A 17,559-nucleotide genomic window follows, 5' to 3' on the forward strand; every position below is an offset into this window, starting at 1 on the left:
GGGGGCTGTGGTGGGACTCCTTGTTGAGGCTGTGTGAGGGTCATGTTGGGGCTTGGGTGTGAGGCTACTCCTTGCCGTCTCTGTGTTCTGTTCAATCATTCAGTTAGTCAGTGGTATTTATTGAGCATTTGCTGTGTGTAGAGCACTGTACTCAGTGCTTGGGAAAGTACACTATAATGCAATTGGTAGACTACCTGCCCCAACTAATCACACTGCCCACAAAATGCTCACAGACTACAGTGGGAGGTAGGTTTTTAAACCAATTACAGATAAGGGAATGAGTTATAGGTAGAGGCTAAATATGGTGCCCTGTGCCCAATACCCAGCCCTCTGTCGTTATTGCAGTGGTCACCCTCCCAGCCCCATCTGGTGTCGGTCTGGAGCCTGTTGCCATGGCTCCCAGAGGTGGTTGTGCTGGCCTTCTTGATTCTGTTTTCTATTTCCCTGGGAAAGAACCAAATGACAAGAATGTGTCTTTTGGAATCGCTCCTGATTGGAGATTTGCTACATTCCCAAAGTAGAGGGACAGTCAGGGATCAGAGGAGGAGTCAGCAGGCTTGAAATGCCCCTGCCAAGTTACTGGGGGAGAATTAGAGATGAGAGAGAAGAGTTCAGGGTGTTGGATGGCCTGTGCTGGGCTACCAGAGGAAGAGTTAGGGGTGCAGAGGGGAAAGTCAAAGGTGTTGGATGATCCATGCTGGGTCACTGGCAGGGAGTTGGGGATAGAGAGGGGAGACTCAAGGGTGGTGGATGGTACATCCTTACCTTTAATCAATCAATAGCATCGATTGAGCACCTACTATGTGCAGAGCATTATATAAAGTGCTTGGGAGGGAATAGTGGAGTTAGTAGGCATGGTACCTGCCCTCAAGGAGCTGACAGGTAGGGGAGCTGAGCTTCAGGTAGGGGAAACAGACAGTAAAATAAATTGCAGGTAGGAGAAACCGGTAGAGTAGAAAGATTGCATATGTAAATGTAACAGGGTCGTGGGAAGGAATACAGAGTGTCATAGATGCTGGGGGTTGGGTGGGAGTGAAGAGAAGTGCCGCTTTTCTCTGAATGAAAAAATAATTCTTTTAGGAGATGAAAGCAAAACCAAAAGGGAGTGCTGCTGCATTAGTGTAACTAATAAAATAGGTACAGATGATAATTTCATTGCTACCTTAAGACAATGCAGATCTGGTGACTAATGGCCATCCTAAATGGCTGGAGCTCTCCAGTGGTCACTCTGCATCATCCATCTTTCTGGGCCCATCCTTGGCACCTTCATCAAGCTGGCTGCCCAGGGTGTCTGCCATAAAGTCTGATGGTGCCCACCCTGTCTGTCGGGGGTGACCAAACAGAAATGGTCAATTAGCCCTGGGGCCTTAGGGGAAAGGACTTTAGCCAGGCAGGAAGCATGTTGGGGATGCATTGCGGTTGCCCGGAAGGCCTCTGGCGTGATTGGCTGGCCGGCCCCCGCCACTCCGGCATGACTGGTGGGCGGGCCCCTGCCGCTCGGGCTTGACTGGCTGGTGGGGCCCCACTGCTCTGGCTCGATCGTTTGGCGGGCCCCTGCTGCTCTGGCATGATTGGCTAGTGGGCCCCCGCCACTCCAGTGCAATTGGTTGATATGCTACCACCACCTGGAGCCCCAGGGTTCCCTCTTGGAAAACAAATAATGTGGTAGTCCCGGGGCCACAGGCTTGCACCGGCGTCATGTGTCCTAGAGCGAGAGGACGGCAGGGTGGAGGCTGCTTGACCTCAGAACAAGGATCTAGCTGAGCCTCCACTCTCAGCGTGAGAGGCTCCCATGGAGCGCTCCGGACCCTGGCAAATCCATTAAGGAAGAGATCTGGAGAGCTGACTTGAGACCCTCACTGTGTGCACCGTGGCTTTTAACGGAAGTTTATTTTCCATTTAGGGCCCTCCTCAGGAGGTCGAAATTGAGCCTGCTGTAGAATTAAAATGACTGATCTGCCTCCTCCTGGGCTCAAAATGATCTAAGGCCGATATGAGATTAACATCTCCTACTGGGCTGCATTTGAGAGCTCTGGGGAGGCAGTTGTGTCCGGAACTGAAACAGACTCCCAAACAAGAGAATAATTGAAATCAAGATTTAATGAATAACACAGATGGCTTGAAGAAGTCACAACAGAAAGTACTCAAGGCGCAGCTTATCAGGTCATTTTTAAAGCCACTGAGGTTTGACTGAGAGGGTCAAGTCGAGATGTGATCGGCGGAAATCAGACGCTGTGTGCCATGTGCAAGCCTGAGAGCTTCGCTTGGGGAAAAGGCAGGAGGAAATGGGGTTTGGTCTAGTTTAGTCTCTCTCTCTCCTGTTAGAGTGGAAGCACCTTGTGGGTAGAAAATGTGACTCATGCTTCCCCAAGTGCTCAGTATAGTGTTCGGCCCTTGGAGGGTCTTCAAGAAATCCAGTCCTGCCTACGGGAGGAAGGGAGGGAGGGGGAGAAAGAGAGTGAGCGAGAGCAAAGAGTTGCCAGGGAAACCGACAACATCAGACACGTCCGTGAATCCAGAAAAAGCAAATTCTGCAGCTGTAGTGAAGGGCCACAGTCCTTCCACTGACAAGTCTACCCGGCGCCGGATTGGCCGGATCCTGAGCCGGCAGCAAGCAGAAGTGATGGCTCTTCTGTCGTCTGGCAAATGATCCAGAACAGAGTGGTTCACTCTCCTTTGTTCACCTGGCTGTCTGTGTCTCTGTATCCCTATTTCCACTGCTGGGTCATCTCACCTGCAGGACCATCCTAGATCCTCCTCAGTATGAGCTGCCCTCCCCATATGGGTGTCCCAGGCCTGCAGCCCTTTCCTCCTTCCCCACTCTCTTCCCTGCTTCATCCCCAATCCCGATGGGGGCCACCAACTGAGACTTTGCTGCCCCTCCTACCTCACCTCCCTTCTGTCCTCCATCCCAGCCCACACACTCCACTCCTTTGGTGGTAACATCCTCACTGTGCTTCGATCTCACCTGTCTCGCCGACCCCTGGCCCACATCCTTCCTCTGGCCTGGAACACCCTCCTTCCTCAAAGCCGCCAGACAGTCACTCTTCCCCCCTCCAAAGCCCTACTGAAGGCACACCTCCTCCAGGAGGCCTTCCCAGACTAAACCCCACTTTTTCTCAGCTCCCACTCCCGCGTCACCCTGACTCACTCCCTTTGCTCTTCTCCCCTCTCTCCGCCCCACATCGCTTATATATATATATATATATATATGTATAAATCTATAATTTTATTTATACTGATGCCTGTTTACTTGTATTGGTGTCTGTCTACCCTGCTCTAGACTGTGAGCCAGCCCGTTGTAGGCAGGGATTCTCTCTCTCTATTTGCTGTATTGTACTTTCCAAGTGCTTAGTACAGTGCTCTGCACACAGTGCTCAATAAATGTGGGTGAATGAGTGAATATCATCCTAGGCCCGAGAGCTGCACTGTTTCTCTGTGGGTCCATGCCCACCCCCGCATCTGCTGGGCTGGCCCCACCGTATCTTCTTTGGGCTCGCTGGCTCCCTGCCCGGCATGCTGCCGTGCCCCACCATCCCCAGCCCCCCAACCCCCTTGCCTGGCTGTGAGGCCACTGCCCCCGATCCAGCTCCGGCTTGAGCAGTCCTAGGGGCCTCACGTCCCCAGAGCCGTTTCTCAGCAGCCGTTGCCAAGCAACCGTGTTCCCTCCCTGCAGCAGGGAGAGAGGCTGGATGCTAATCAGTCAGACCCGCCTGGCAGGCCGCCTGCTCACCCAAGCGTCTGCCTGGATTGGCCCGGGCCTGGAAAGCCCGGCTCGGGTCGGGACCGGCAGAGCCGTGGGGCATTGGGCCGGCCTGGGCTGGCATGGACCCGGCTGGCCTGGCCACCTGCTCTGGTTTTCGGACTGCTTGGGATGGCCTTGAATCCAGTCCAGCAGCACTGCCTGTCTCGCCCCCGGGGAAGCTGCCCCCACCCTTCCCTGTTTGGATGGGGCACCGGGGGAAGGGGCCATAATAGCTGCCCTGTTGGGTTGAATCAGGTTCGATGCTGGGGACAAACAGGGGCCAGGCTGAGAGCTGGGCTCGGGGGCCAAGCACTGGTGTGTGGAGCTGCTGACTGGGTGACTTTGCTCGTGGCCCCGCCTGCCCAGGCTGCTGATAGCAGGCTAGGGGACTGACTGGGCTTGGCTGCCATTGGATGCTTCCGGTACTGACCATGACCTCTGAACCTCTTCCAGGAGCAGGGCTGCAGAGCTGCGAACCAAAGAAGAGACCATGAGGGGAAACGGGGTTCGTTTCCGCCTGAGCCTGGGGCTGTGGATCAATTCCCATGAGACTGAGTGGTGGCCAGGCCCTGGCTGGCTGGACCCCTGCCACCGGCTGGCCTAGCCTCTGCCCTCCACTGGCCGGCCCCTGCCAGGAGGCTGAGCGGTGGGCTCCCTGCCCTCAGCTGGCCGTTCCCTACCAGTATCCACTGGGACAACCCAGGCCAAGGAAACTTAACCTTTCAAGGAAAAGCTGAGAGTGAAAGGGTTTAGGTTTCCAGACACTCACCCCTGCCCTGGTAGACACAGGGCTGAATGGCCTTGGGAAAAGCTAGGGACCATCCCGTTCCAGCCAGATCTCTTTCCCTTTTGATAATGAGGGAGAGGCCCTTGCTTTGGGCTCCTTTATGGACTGATTTCTGATTTAATTGGATTTTTGACCTTTTTTCTTTCATTTCATTCATTCAATTGTATTTATTGAGTGTTTAGTATGTGCAGAGCACTGTACTAAGCGTTTGGGAAGTACAAGTTGGCAACATATAGAGACGTTCCCTACCCAACAATGGGCTCGCAGTCTAGAAGACTTCCTTTTCCTCAAACAACTTTCCCTTTTGATTTGTCAAATATCAATAAGTGGGCAGGTACCCGGCCCACCCTTATTGGCATTGACTTCATGAGAATGATTTCTCATCCTTTTTTCTTTTTTTGTAATGGTATTTGTTAAGCACTGAGTGTGGGCCAGGCACTGTACTAAGCACTGGGGTAGATACAAGTTAATCAGGTTGGACACAGTCCATGTTTAATCATTCATTCAATCACATTTAGTGAGTGCTTACTGTGTGCAGAGCATTGTACTAAGTTCTTGGAAAGTACAATACCGCAGTAGAGAGAGACAATCTGTGCCCCCAACAGGCTCACAGTCTAGCGCAGGGGAGACAGACAACAATGCAAGTAAACAGGCATCAATATAAATAAATAGAATTAAAGACATATACATTCATACATCTGTGCGGTGGGATGGGGGGAAGAGCAAAGGGAGTGAGTCAGGGTGACGCGGAAGGGAGTGGGAGCTGAGGAAAAGTGGGGCTTAATCTTGGAAGGCCTCCCGGAGGAGGTGCACCTTCAGTAGAGCTCTGAAGTGGGGGAAGAGTGATTGGTGGATTTGAGGAGGGAGAGCATTCCAGGCCAGAGGAAGGATGTGGGCCAGGGGTTGGCGGTGAGACAGTTGAGATTAAGGCACAGAGTGGAGGTTAGTGGCAGAGGAGTGGAGTGTGCGGGCTGGGATGTAGAAGGAGAGAAGGGAGGTGAGGTAGGAGGGGGACGAGGGGATGAAGAGCTTTAAAGCCAATAGTGAAGAGTTTTTGTTTGATATGGAGGTGGATAGGCAACCACTGGAGATGTTTGAGGAAGGTGGTGACGTGCCCTGACCGTTTCTGTAGAAAGATAATCCAGGATGCAGAGTGAAGTGGGGAGAGGAAGGAGTTTGAGAGGTCAGAAAGGAGGGTGATATAGGATGAGTGATTGTACTAATGTGGTAGCGGTTTGGATGGAGAGGGAAGGGTGGATCTTTGCGATGTTGCGAAGGTGAGACTGACAGGATTTGGTGACAGATTGGATATGTGGGTTGAATGAGAGAGTGGAGTCACCACCATGTCCCTTATGGGACTCTCATTCTTAATTCCCATTTTACAAAAGAGGCAACTGAGGCCCAGAGAAGTGAAGTCACTTGCCCATGGTCACACAGTAGGCAAGTGGCAGTGCTTGGATTACAACCCAGGTCTTTCTGACTCCTAGATCCATGCTCTATCCACCAAGCCACACTCCTGCTCACTTTTGCACTTTGATCTTTGATCGAGAAGCAGCGTGGCTTAGTGGCAAGAGCACGGCCCTGGGAGTCAGAGGACATGGGTTCTAATCTCGGCTCCGCTGTTTGTCTGCTCTGTGACCTTGGGCAAGCCACTTAACTTCTCAGTGCCTCAGTTACCTCATCTGTAAAAAGGGGATTAAGACTGTGAGCCCCACGAGGGACAACCTGATTATCTTGTATCTACCCCAGTGCTTAGAACAATGCTTGGCACATAGCGCTTAACAAATACCATTATTATTATTATTATTATCTTTTGATTTGTGGCCTTGATGGTGGGGTCTGAGTAGCAGCAGTGGCGGCAGTGATGGCAGCGGCAGGGCCAGAAAGGCAGACAGGTATCCCCGAGGCATTGCAGGACTTCTGGTTTGGCCTAGATTTGGCTAATTCTCCTCAAAAAGTGGCACTTGCTTTAGTTTGCTCGAGCTAGGAGGTGTCAAGCTGCAGAGCTCCTTGTGGGCACAGAATATGTCAGTCTATTGTTGTATTGTACTCTTCTAAGCTCTTAGTACAGTGCTGTGTACATAGTAAGCTCTCAGTAAATACCATTCAATGAACAAATGAATATTTTCATTTAACTTTGCAGAGAGCTCACTGTGCACAGGGAATGTGTCTGTTATATTGCTATATTGTACCTATCCCAAGTGCTGCGTGATAATAATTGTGGTATTAAGCATTTACTGTGTGTCAGGTACTGTACTAAGCTGGGGGGATGCAAGCAAATCGGGCTGGACACAACCCCTGTTCCACATGGGGCTCACGGTCTCATTCCCCATTTTACAGATGAAGTAACTGAGGCACAGAGAAGTGAAGTGATTTGCCCAAGGTCACACAGCAGGCAAGTGGCAGAGCCGAGATTAAAACCCACAACCTTTTGACTCCCAGACCCATTGGGCAGAGTGCCCTTTACCCCTGTCAGCCTGTGTTCAGAGAGCTCTAGCCCTCCAAGTCTCTTCCTACCCTCCCTCACGGTCAGATTCATATCTAACCCAAGTCCCTCACACTGGAGTTTACGCCTGTTCCTCTTGGACTGTCCTCAGCTGAATGAGAGGACAGAATCAAGAAGCAGTGTTGCCTAGTGTAGAGAGTACGGGCCTGGGAATCAGAGGACCTGGGTTCTAATCCCAGCTCCACCACTTGTCTGCTTTATAACCTTAGGCAAGTCACTTAACCTCTTTGTGCCTCAGTTCCTTTATCTGTAAAATGGGGGTTCAATACCAATTTCTCTCCCTTAGATTCTGAGTCTCACATGGGGACAAGGTCTGTGTCTGACCTGATTAACATGTATATTAGCATATATTTTAATCTAGACTGTGAGCCTGTTGTTGGATAGGGACCGTCTCTATATGTTGCTGACTTGTACTTCCCAAGTTCTTAGTACAGTGCTCTGCACACAATAAGCGCTCAATAAATATGATTGAATGAATGGCATTTAAGCACTTACTATGTGCTGGACTCTGTACTAAGCGCTGGGTTAGATATATGTTAATCAGGTTGGACACAGTCCGTCGCACATGGGGCTCACAGTCTTAATCCTCATTTTATAGATGAGGTGCGTAGTACAACACTTGGCACATAATGAGCACTTAACAGGTTTTATTATTATTATTATTGTTGTTAGGACAGCTTGACAGCATATCACGGAAAAGTCTTCTCATTTTGTCTCAGTCTTCCCTTCTCCAGGACAAGGATCTCAGCTCCTTCCTCCTTCCCGTGGGTGTCTGGTGTTTCACCCTTTTCCTTGATCTCAGACTCTCCCTGGTGTGTTGCTGGCAGGGGGTCAGTCAGGGAACTCCGTCCTTGTGGGTGTCTGGCCAGTACTGGGCCCGGGCACTGGTATTGTGCGGCGGGGAGCAAGGGTGCCTTATCTCAGTCCATTTTTTACCATTGCCATGAGGGCATGTAGGGGCTGGAAAGAGACTAATTTTCATCAGCATCTCTTACCTTCCTGGACTCTGTTGCAAAGAAGGCTGTTATTTTGAGTTGAGAGAGCTTTGCAGGTAGAAATGTTTTTCCCTGATTGCTTTTCCCCTGGGTGTGCACACTTTCTCTCTCTCTCTCTCTCCCCCCTCACCCTTTTCTCTCTCTCCCTTTCCTTCTCTTTCCTTCCCTCTCTGCCTCCTCCCTTTTTTCTCCTCTCTTATCTTCTTTCTCTCATCAGTCTCCTATCGTCTGTCCTGCCTCTGATTCTCTCTCTCCCTTCTCTCTCTTCCTCTCTTGTCTGTCTCCTCTCTTCTTTCTCCTGCCTCTGACTCTCCTTTCTTCCCTCTCCATCTCTCTTCTCTCTGTGTCTCTCTCCTCTATATGTGTGTGTGCATGTTTGTGTGTGCGTCTCTCTCTCTCTCCACTTTTTGTCTCTGTCTGTTTCTTTCCCCTCGGATGCTGCCCACAGCTGCCTGCATTCTCCGCCCAGATTTCTTCCTGGGGAGTAGGGAGTGGGTAATGAGACACAGCAGTTTTCATGCTGACCATCTGGCACCCACATACAATAGGGAGGCTGTTTTCATTTTCTCTGGATTCCCGTAAGACTGTTTATTTCCAAGAAGACATTTGTGCCACAGAACCCTTATTCGCTAAAATGGTTTAGGAGACAGATTTTGATCCTTCATCGTTCCTTGAGATTTTGTGAAATTGTTTGCATTCATGATTCTCTTCCTCTCGCCAAAGCCTAAAGCAATTGAGGAAACAGGACATTGAAAGCCCAAACCACAGGACCTGGGAGGGATTCACTCTGCTGTCACTGAGAACACACATTTGAAAGTGGCCGCTTGCTGTGTGGACAGGCATCATGCGGTCTGGAGACACAGCTTGTGGCTTGGTTTTCCCTGCCTTTATGCCTACCCATACACTCGCCTACAACACCCCTGTCCTGCTCCCACCGTACCTCACCTCCCTCTCCCTGGTGGGTCTGTGGCACAGGTTGGGCAAAAGCCAACCAGAGTGTTCAGGAAGAGCAGTAGGATGGGGAACAGTTCCCCGATGTCTGGTGGACAGGCAGAGGGTGTGTGTGCAGGGCTGGGAGGCTGAGGAGCAGGGAGGCTGGAGCAGGCGTATTGGCTCCCACATTACCCAGGAAATAGTTCTCCACAATAATAATAATAATAATAATAATGGCATTTGTTAAGCGCTTACTATGTGCAAAGCACTGTTCTAAGCCCTGGGGGGATACAAAGTGATCAGGTTGTCCCACGTGGGGCTCAAAGTCTTCATCCCCATTTTCCAGATGAGGGAACTGAGGCTCAGAGAAGTGAAGTGACTTGCCCAAGGTCACCCAGCAGACAAGTGGCAGAGCTGGGATTAGAACCCACAAGTCTTGGGCCACTAGTATGGTCAGTGATGAGGCCACCGACATGATCACCAATGGATCACTGGTGTGGTCAGTGATGAGGCCATCAACATGGTCACCAGGGAAGCCACTGGTGTGGTCACCAGTGCAGTCATGAGTGGAACTGCTAGTGTGGTCAGTAACGGTCACTGGTGTGGTTACTGTTGGGGTTGCTGTCATGGTCACCAGAGGGACCATTGGTGTGATTAGCAGAGAGGCCACTGGAGTGATCAGGATCCAGGCTCCCAGCACAGTTAACAGCAGAGCACCCAGTGTGGTTACCAAAGGAGCACCAAGCCTGGTTACCATAGGAGCTCTCAGCTTGTTTGTCTTGTCTTATTCCATTGAGTCATTTCCGACCCATAGCGACACCACAAACACATCTCTCCCAGAACACCCTGCTCTCCACCTGCATTCATTCTGGTAGTTTATCCATAAAGTTTTCTTGGTAAAAAAACAGAAGTAGTTTACCATTGCTGTCTTCCGAGCAGTAGACACCAGTCTCTGCCCTCGACTCTCTCCCATGCTGCTGCTGCCCAGCCTGGGTGAGTTTTGACTCCTAACGAGTGCCTTCCACTTGCTAGCCACTGCCCAAGATAGGAATGGAATGGGTAGGCCTCTGCTTGTATCTCCCTCCCTTAGCTGAGACTGGTAGAGTACTGGAAACTCTCCAGGTGCAACCCTGAGAGGGGTCTCAGCATGTTTGCCAAAGGAGTTATTAGCTCAGTCACTAGTGGGGGGTGAGAATCAGTGAGCCCAGTCAGGAATGGAGTCTGGCTTGACTAGGGAGAGCGAATGCAGTAATTCCCAGGGAGTGTTTGCCCCTAGAGCCCAAAGGCAGCAGGCCACCAACATCTACCCCCATCCCTTGCAGTGTCCCCATCGTCACCTTCCTTTCTGACCGATTGACTCTGAGCCATTCTCACTCCCCATGCCAGCGACACGGGAGCGGCTCGGGCTAGGATGGGGTGGGGGCTGACTCTCTGCCCACCTAGTCCGTTGGGCACTCTGCCCATAGGCCGCTTGCTCCCTCTGCCATGTTTGGTAGCTGCCGCTACTCAGGTCTCACCTTGGATTGGGGGTGGGGACGATGAGACTCTGCCCCCCCCCCCCCCCCCCCCCGTCCCCGTCCCCTTCCTGCCTAAGCTTCCCTGCAGCAATGGGTATTCGGCGTGCATGGCATCATGGCCATCCTGCTGTGGGAGAGCTGGGCTCAGGGAGCACCTCAATCTAAGAAAGTATTCACTCCTTCCCAGCAGGAAAATCCAAGATGAGAGCCCATTCCACCCATGCACCCCTCCTTCTCCCCACCACGGAAAGTCCTGTAGAATAAACGTCTTTTAGGAAGAAAAGCCTCAGCGGCATGTAGGGCTCAGGATGGCGGGAAGCACTTGGCAAAGCCAGGAACTGTAGGATTCCTTTTGCCATCCAGTAATTGTACAGAAAGAAGACTGTGGAGACTCAGAGCCGGTCTCCCACATTGGGAATGTGGGGAGCAGCGATGAACAGGGTGAATGCAGGACACAACTCCCCATCACTCAAATGCTGTCTTCAAAGCCTTATTAAAATCACATCTCCCCCAAGAGGCCTTCCCTAACTAAGCCATCATTTCCCCTATTCCTTCTCCCTTCTGTGTCACCCTTGCACATTAATCTGTACCTTTTATGCACTTGATAGTCATTCCATCCTCAGCCCCACAGCACTTACGGACATAGCTGCAATTTATATTTTAATGTGTATCTCCCTGCCTCTAGACATAAGCTCCTTGTGGTGAGGGATACTGTCTACCAGCTCTATTGTATTGAACTCTCCCAAGTACTTAGGACAGTGCTCTAAAATCACAGCTCCCACTCTGGGTGCCTTCCCCTGGGACCAGAGGAGAACTGCACCTCTGAAAGCTATGGCCAGTTAGTGAGAGAGCAGAGAACCCTTTGGCCATCCGGCAGAGAAAGCAGTGACACCTGCCTCCCGATGGAGAGAGGAGAGGCTCCTGATCCCCTGGTGGAAAGAGGAAGCCCCTGTTACTTGGTGTAGAGAATAGACCACTGGACACCCCGTGGAGACAGCAGCCTCCATACACCACAATAGCCTATGTTATCTCAGAACCAGAGCACGCTTTATCCTTGTGTCTCCTCAAGCCAGTGGAGTTGAGATTTGGAGTCATGTCAGCCTCTGGTGAAGCTGTGTATGCAGAGGGTAGTAGACGGACCCCTTTTTGGAGGGTTGCGGCATTCTCTACCGGGTTTCTCCTTCAATCCTCCGATCCGCTGGAGGGAGAGTCTGGGAGTGGCTGGGAGCAGGGAGGATCATGGTTTCTTCAGGAGGACACCCTCCCTTAACTAAGCCAGAGAGATAGGAGGAGAACCAGGAGAGGATAGCATCAGTGAAACCAAGGTTGGATAGTGTTTCCAGGAAAAGGGGCTCATCCAGAATGTTAAAGGCAGCAGAGAGGTCAAGGAGGATTACAGTGGAGTAGCGTCTGTTGGAATAGGCAAGGAGGAGGTCATCGGTGACTTTGGAGAGGGTGGAAGCCAGCTTGCAGGATGTCAAGGAGAGAATTGGAGTAGAAGTGCAGGCAGCGGATGTAGACAATTTGCTCCAGGAGTTTGGAGAGAAATGGTAGGAGGGAGATGAGGGGAAGTAGGGGAGGGTCTGTTTTAGGATAGGGATCCCTGAGCCTGATTGAAATGACGGGGAAGGAGCCATTGAAAAGTGAACGGTTCAAGGGCATGTTTGAAACTGCAGAGGAGGAGCTATTGGAAAGGGAACGGTTCAAGATCAGGAAGGGGAGAAAGGAGGGGGCAAGTGTCTTGCCCCCTCGCTGCTAGAGAAGCAGTGTGGCTCAGTGGAAAGAGCACGAGCTTTGGAGTCAGAGGTTGTGGGTTCAAATCCTGGCTCCGCCAATTATCAGCTGTGCGACTTTGGGCAAGTCACTTAACTTCTCTGTGCCTCAGTTCCCTCATCTGTAAAATGGGGATTAAGACTGTGAGCCCCACGTGGGACAATCTGATCACCCTGTATCTCCCCAGTGCTTAGAACAGTGTGTTGCACATAGTAAGTGCTTAACAAATACCATCATTATTATTACTATTGATAAGGTGAGAAGGAATGGGGTCAGAGGCACTGGTGGAGTGTGTAGATTTTTGGAGGCAGTGGGAGATCTCTTCTTGAGAGACAGCTAGGAAGGATGGGAGAGTTGGGCTGGGCAGGGCAGGAGGAGGGTGAGCCTGGAGAGGTAAATGGAGGGCCTAGTGCCGGGGGAGGGTTCAGGCCAGATGGTTTCAATTTTGTCAGTGAAGTAGTTGGTGGTGGTGTGAGGCGTAACGCTGGTTGAGGAGGAGGAGGAGGCAGAGGCCATTGAATGCTCTTTGGGTGCAGCTGCTCTGATTTACAGGAGGGTGAATCACCATGGCAACACTGCCATGGACTACCAGGACCAGCTTTATCCTGTTGCCTCAGACTCTGAGATGGGCCCGACATGTCTCAGCTGAAATCAGGACGCAAAAAGTGTCAGCAATGGGACCCTCTTCTACCAGGTCCAATGACTGGAAATGGGGAGGGACTCTCGGCTACATTGTTCCTAGAGGCCCAGCGCCCAGTAGGCCAGGAGATGAGCTGGGACGAAATCCTGCATCTCCCGCCTCCAACCCCCATGCTCTTCCCACTCAGTCACACTGACTGGGCTGGGACTTCAGCCGCTCCCCAGACTGCTGGGGCCACGACCCTCCCCCTGTCCCTCTCTGTCCATCCCTCTCTCCCTTCCTCCTTCCCTCCCTTCCTCCCTCTATCCCTCCCTCCCTCCATTCCTTCACCTCCAGGCTGTGCTGTGGGCTGAGGCTGGGCAGACCTGGTGAGGACGGGGGTCGGCCTCTCCCCTCACCAGGAAAGGGCCCTTGGGCGCAATTTGCATTGGTGGGTTTTCTCTTCTTGGCTATGCTGGCATTAGGGGAGGAACATCCAAGGAGCAACACGAGACCAGGAGGGAATTCCCTTAAAATGCTCCAAGGCCAAGCATGCTCTGCCTTGTCCCTAAAGCTCCCTCTATTCAAGAGCTTCTCCTGCCTTTCCAGCCCAGTTCCCTAGAGCTTCTCCACTGGCCACACACATCTGTATCCCTCCTACCCATGCTGGGTTACCTGCCCTGCTCTCTGGGCACAGCATCAACTGTCCAAGTCTTCTTCCTGCCTGTGGAGTATTCTGGGTCAGTCTGCCCCACTAGAGTGGGAGTGGTATGGGGGCAGGTATCATGCCTGCCAACTGTATTGCCCTTTCCTCAGTGCTCAGTGTGCTGGGAACACTGGGGGCACTCAGTAATAATAATAATAATAATGATAGCATTTATTTAGCACTTACTATGTGCAAAGCACTGTTCTAAGCGCATTCCTTGGGGATCAGAATCCTGTCTACAGGCTCTGTTGCACATTTCCCAGCACATCAGCCCATGCCGTGCACATCGGGGGTCCTGAGTACCAACGTTGGGGGCAGGGATCTATTGCACCCTCCCCACTGTTTAGTCCTGTGTTGGGAACCCCGGGGCCTCAGTAAGCTCGGCTGACTGACTGACTGAATGGCTGGTTTTCCCTTGTAGGACACGGCTGGGCAGGAGAGATACAGGACGATCACCACGGCCTATTACCGTGGCGCCATGGGCTTCATCCTAATGTACGACATCACCAACGAGGAGTCGTTCAACGCTGTGCAGGACTGGTGAGTGAGGGGCCCTGCCTCCGTTTCCTTCCCGTCCCTGTAGACTCGTGGCTGTGGAACAATGCCCGGTGAGGTGCCAAGGTCTGCCCAGTGCAGGCCAGGCCAGCCCGAGGGCTGAGGCGCCGGAATAGATCCCGGTTGGCTTTGGGCCAGGAAGGAAAATGAGTACCCCATTCTCTGGGCAGCTTCTCTACTTCCAGGCCCCCTCACTCACTTCTTTTCTCCTTCTAAAATCCAGCTCGCATACTTAGCTCCCCTGGTGCTAACCTTCTCACTGTACCTCCTTCTCACTTGTCTCATCACTGACCCCTGGCCCACATCCTGCCTCTGGCCTGGAACACCCTCCCTCCTCAAATCCAGCAGACAATTACTCTCCCCCTTCTTCAGAGCCTTATTGAAGGCACATCTCCTCCAGGAGGCCTTCCCAAATTAAGCCCTCTGTTCCTTATCTCCCATTCCATTCTGTGTCGCCCTAACTTGCCCCTTTGCTCTTCCCCCGACTCCCCACCCCACAGCACTTATGTATATATCTGTAATTTTATTTATTTGTATTGATATCTGTCTCCCCATCTCTAGACTGTGAGTTCATTGTGGGCAGGAATTGTCACTGTTTATTGTTGTATTGTTCATTCCCAAGCACTTAGTATTGTGCTCTGCACACAGTAAACACTTAATAAATATGATTGAATGAATGAATTTGGGACTAGAACCAAGAGGAAGTCAGAGCCACCTGGGTTAGACTAGCAAGATTTACGCATCTTGACCTGGTCTTGGGGAACTGGACTTTCCAGGCTTGGGGAGGTGAAACTCTGATCCAGCGCACAAACCTTTGACCAACACAGATTGTGGAGTTAAAACATCTGATTTGCTATGGGAATGGAGAACGAGTGTGCTGGATGCTCGTGGACTCTGACTATCAGATTCCAGACAGTTTCTCTCTCAGCTTGGGTGCCGGGGAATTCTGGTGGAGAGTTAACCAGTTAACTGTTAACCAATCAATAGTTCAAGAGGGCGGGCCAAGCTCTGGCCGAGGTCAGTCACTGTGGGCCCCCAGCTGAGGTCGAGTGCCACGGGTTCCTGGCTATGGTCAGCCGTCATGGACTCCGGTTGAGGTCGATCTGCATGGGCTTCCGGACATTGTTAGGCACTGGGTTGTGCCCTGGGGACACAGGGTGCGGAGAGAGATCCGAGATGCAATCCTGGGAGGTTAGGACCCCCAGGAGATTCTGGCTCCAGAGTTGAGTTCCAGAGGATCGAAGCTCCTATCCCTGAAGGGGAGAAACGATCATGTGACTCTACAGTAGGTCCGGCCCTGGCATCCATAACTCTGGAGAGGGTACGGCAGAAATGTGGCACCCACTGAAAGAAGAGGGGATGGGGCCAGAAAGGCATCTGGACCAGGACCCTTTTGGGGAAGTGGAAAGGTGTTGCGGGTTGGCATTCTATTCTATTTGATTACCTAATTAATATGTTGTTACTTTTAAGGTGTCTATAAAAATAATGCATTTGGAGCTCTAACTTTGGTGACTCCTTGAGGCTCAGATGGTCCTGGGGTGTCAGGAAGGCCCTTTGACCTGGGAAACTGAGGGAGAGGGAGCCCTGGGCTTAAAATGAGAAGCAGGCCCCTATATCTCCCATGAGGAAGGCACCTTGGAAGGCCTTTTTGGAAAGGATACGGGAGCACAAATGTTGTTCCAAGGCCCAGGAGTTCTCTCACCTCTGTGCATGTGTACACACACATACACACACGGGTTGAATTCACTTCGAAGGGAAAAATTGTTTCTGCGTTTTCTATAGCTAATGAAGTGTTAACCAGTCAGTAGTATTGCCCAGAATACCTACTATGTGCAGAGCTTGGTTCAGAGCACTTGGGAGAGTACTATAGATTTAGTACACCTCATCCCCACCCGCAAGATATGAAAGTTTGAGCCCTGGGCTTAAAATGAGAAGCAGGCCCCTATATCTCCCGTGAGGAAGGCACCTTGGAAGGCCTTTTTGGAAAGGATACGGGAGCACAAATGTTGTTCCAAGGCCCATGAGTTCTCTCACCTCTGTGCATGTGTACACACACATACACACACGGGTTGAATTCACTTCGAAGGGAAAAATTGTTTCTGCGTTTTCTATAGCTAATGAAGTGTTAACCAGTCAATAGTATTGCCCAGAATACCTACTATGTGCAGAGCTTGGTTCAGAGCACTTGGGAGAGTACTATAGATTTAGTACACCTCATCCCCACCTGCAAGATATGAAAGTTTGAAATTCTGGTAAAAATTTTGTTGATGACATTGTGGGGAAAGTGTAGCCCTTACGCCATCAACTGTTGCCAGGGAAACAGGTCAGCCTTTAGTGATCTGTGGCCTCACAAGAAAAGCCCAGTCCACTTCCAGCTGACCAGTCCCATCCTTTAGCAATGGCTGTCGTCTCTCACTGGATGCCGCTTCCGCCAGAAACACTGAAGTTTAAGCTGTGTGTCTGACCTGGCTCTCTCTTAGCCCGGAGAGGAGCAGCAGTAGCAACCACGGCAGCAGCAGCAGGAGTGGGAATGGGTTGGCTAATAATTAGAGGGTTAATTACAGGTATTGTAGCAGCAGGTTTGGGAGGCACTGTCTTTGACGACATCTGAAAACCTTCATGGATTATCAAGGAAATGAAGGCGGGTTGACTCTGAGTGAATTGCGGCAAATCTGCTCTTCAAACAGAGCAGTGTTGTTGATCCTTGGGGCTTGGTGGTGTAACTCTGTACGCTTCCCACCACAGACAGCGAAGCTACATCAAGCTGAAACTAAGCTGTTGCTTTCCTGACCCGCGGCTCCTTTCCCCAGCAGATGGCTGATTGCCCCTGACCTTAAATTATTTATTGTGGGTAATAATTGGCGTTATATGTACATGATGTTCTAGTCGCCAGTTTGTTCTTTCTCTCTGAAACACAGCTAGTGGTGTGCGTGTCTGATCATTATCTACAGCAAATGTTCTGATTGCTGTTAGGAGGTTTGCTTATCTTGCAGAACCTTTTTTATGTTTTTCATAGGTGCTTACTATGTGCTAGGCACTGTACTAAGCACTGGGGTAGATACAAGCTACTCAGGTTGGACACAGTCCATGTCCCACGTGGGGCTCACAGCTTTAGTCCCCATTTTACAGATTAGCTAATTGAGGCACGGAGAAGTTAAGTAATTTACCCAAGGTCATACAACAGACAAGTGGTGGAGCAGAAATTAGAACTCAGGGCCTCTGACTCCCAGGCCCTTGCTTTTTCCACTAGAAAATTATGGCTACGTACCTATGTGTTGTGGGGCTGAAGATGGGGTGCATATCAAGCACTTAAAAGGTACGAATCCAAGCGCAAGGGTGATGCAGAAGGGAGAGGGCAATAGGGGAAATGAGATCCTCGTTGGGGAAGGCCTCTGGAGGAGATGAGATTTTACTAAGGCTTTG

The 17,559-nt window shown here is 51.2% G+C and overlaps 1 protein-coding gene across 2 annotated transcripts in view; it reads left to right on the forward strand.

The window, feature by feature from the left end:
• Nucleotides 1–17,559, forward strand: part of RAB3C (RAB3C, member RAS oncogene family) — a 51,253-nt gene that overhangs the window by 12,398 nt on the left and 21,296 nt on the right. For both annotated transcript variants that reach the window (XM_038765770.1, XM_038765769.1), the window contains exon 3: nt 14,003–14,121. In XM_038765770.1, the coding sequence (XP_038621698.1) occupies nt 14,003–14,121 (119 nt within the window). The remainder of the gene's footprint in view (nt 1–14,002; nt 14,122–17,559) is intronic.

The sequence above is a fragment of the Tachyglossus aculeatus genome, chromosome 23 (genome assembly GCF_015852505.1).
Source record: "Tachyglossus aculeatus isolate mTacAcu1 chromosome 23, mTacAcu1.pri, whole genome shotgun sequence".
Classification (NCBI taxonomy): Eukaryota; Metazoa; Chordata; class Mammalia; order Monotremata; family Tachyglossidae; genus Tachyglossus; species Tachyglossus aculeatus.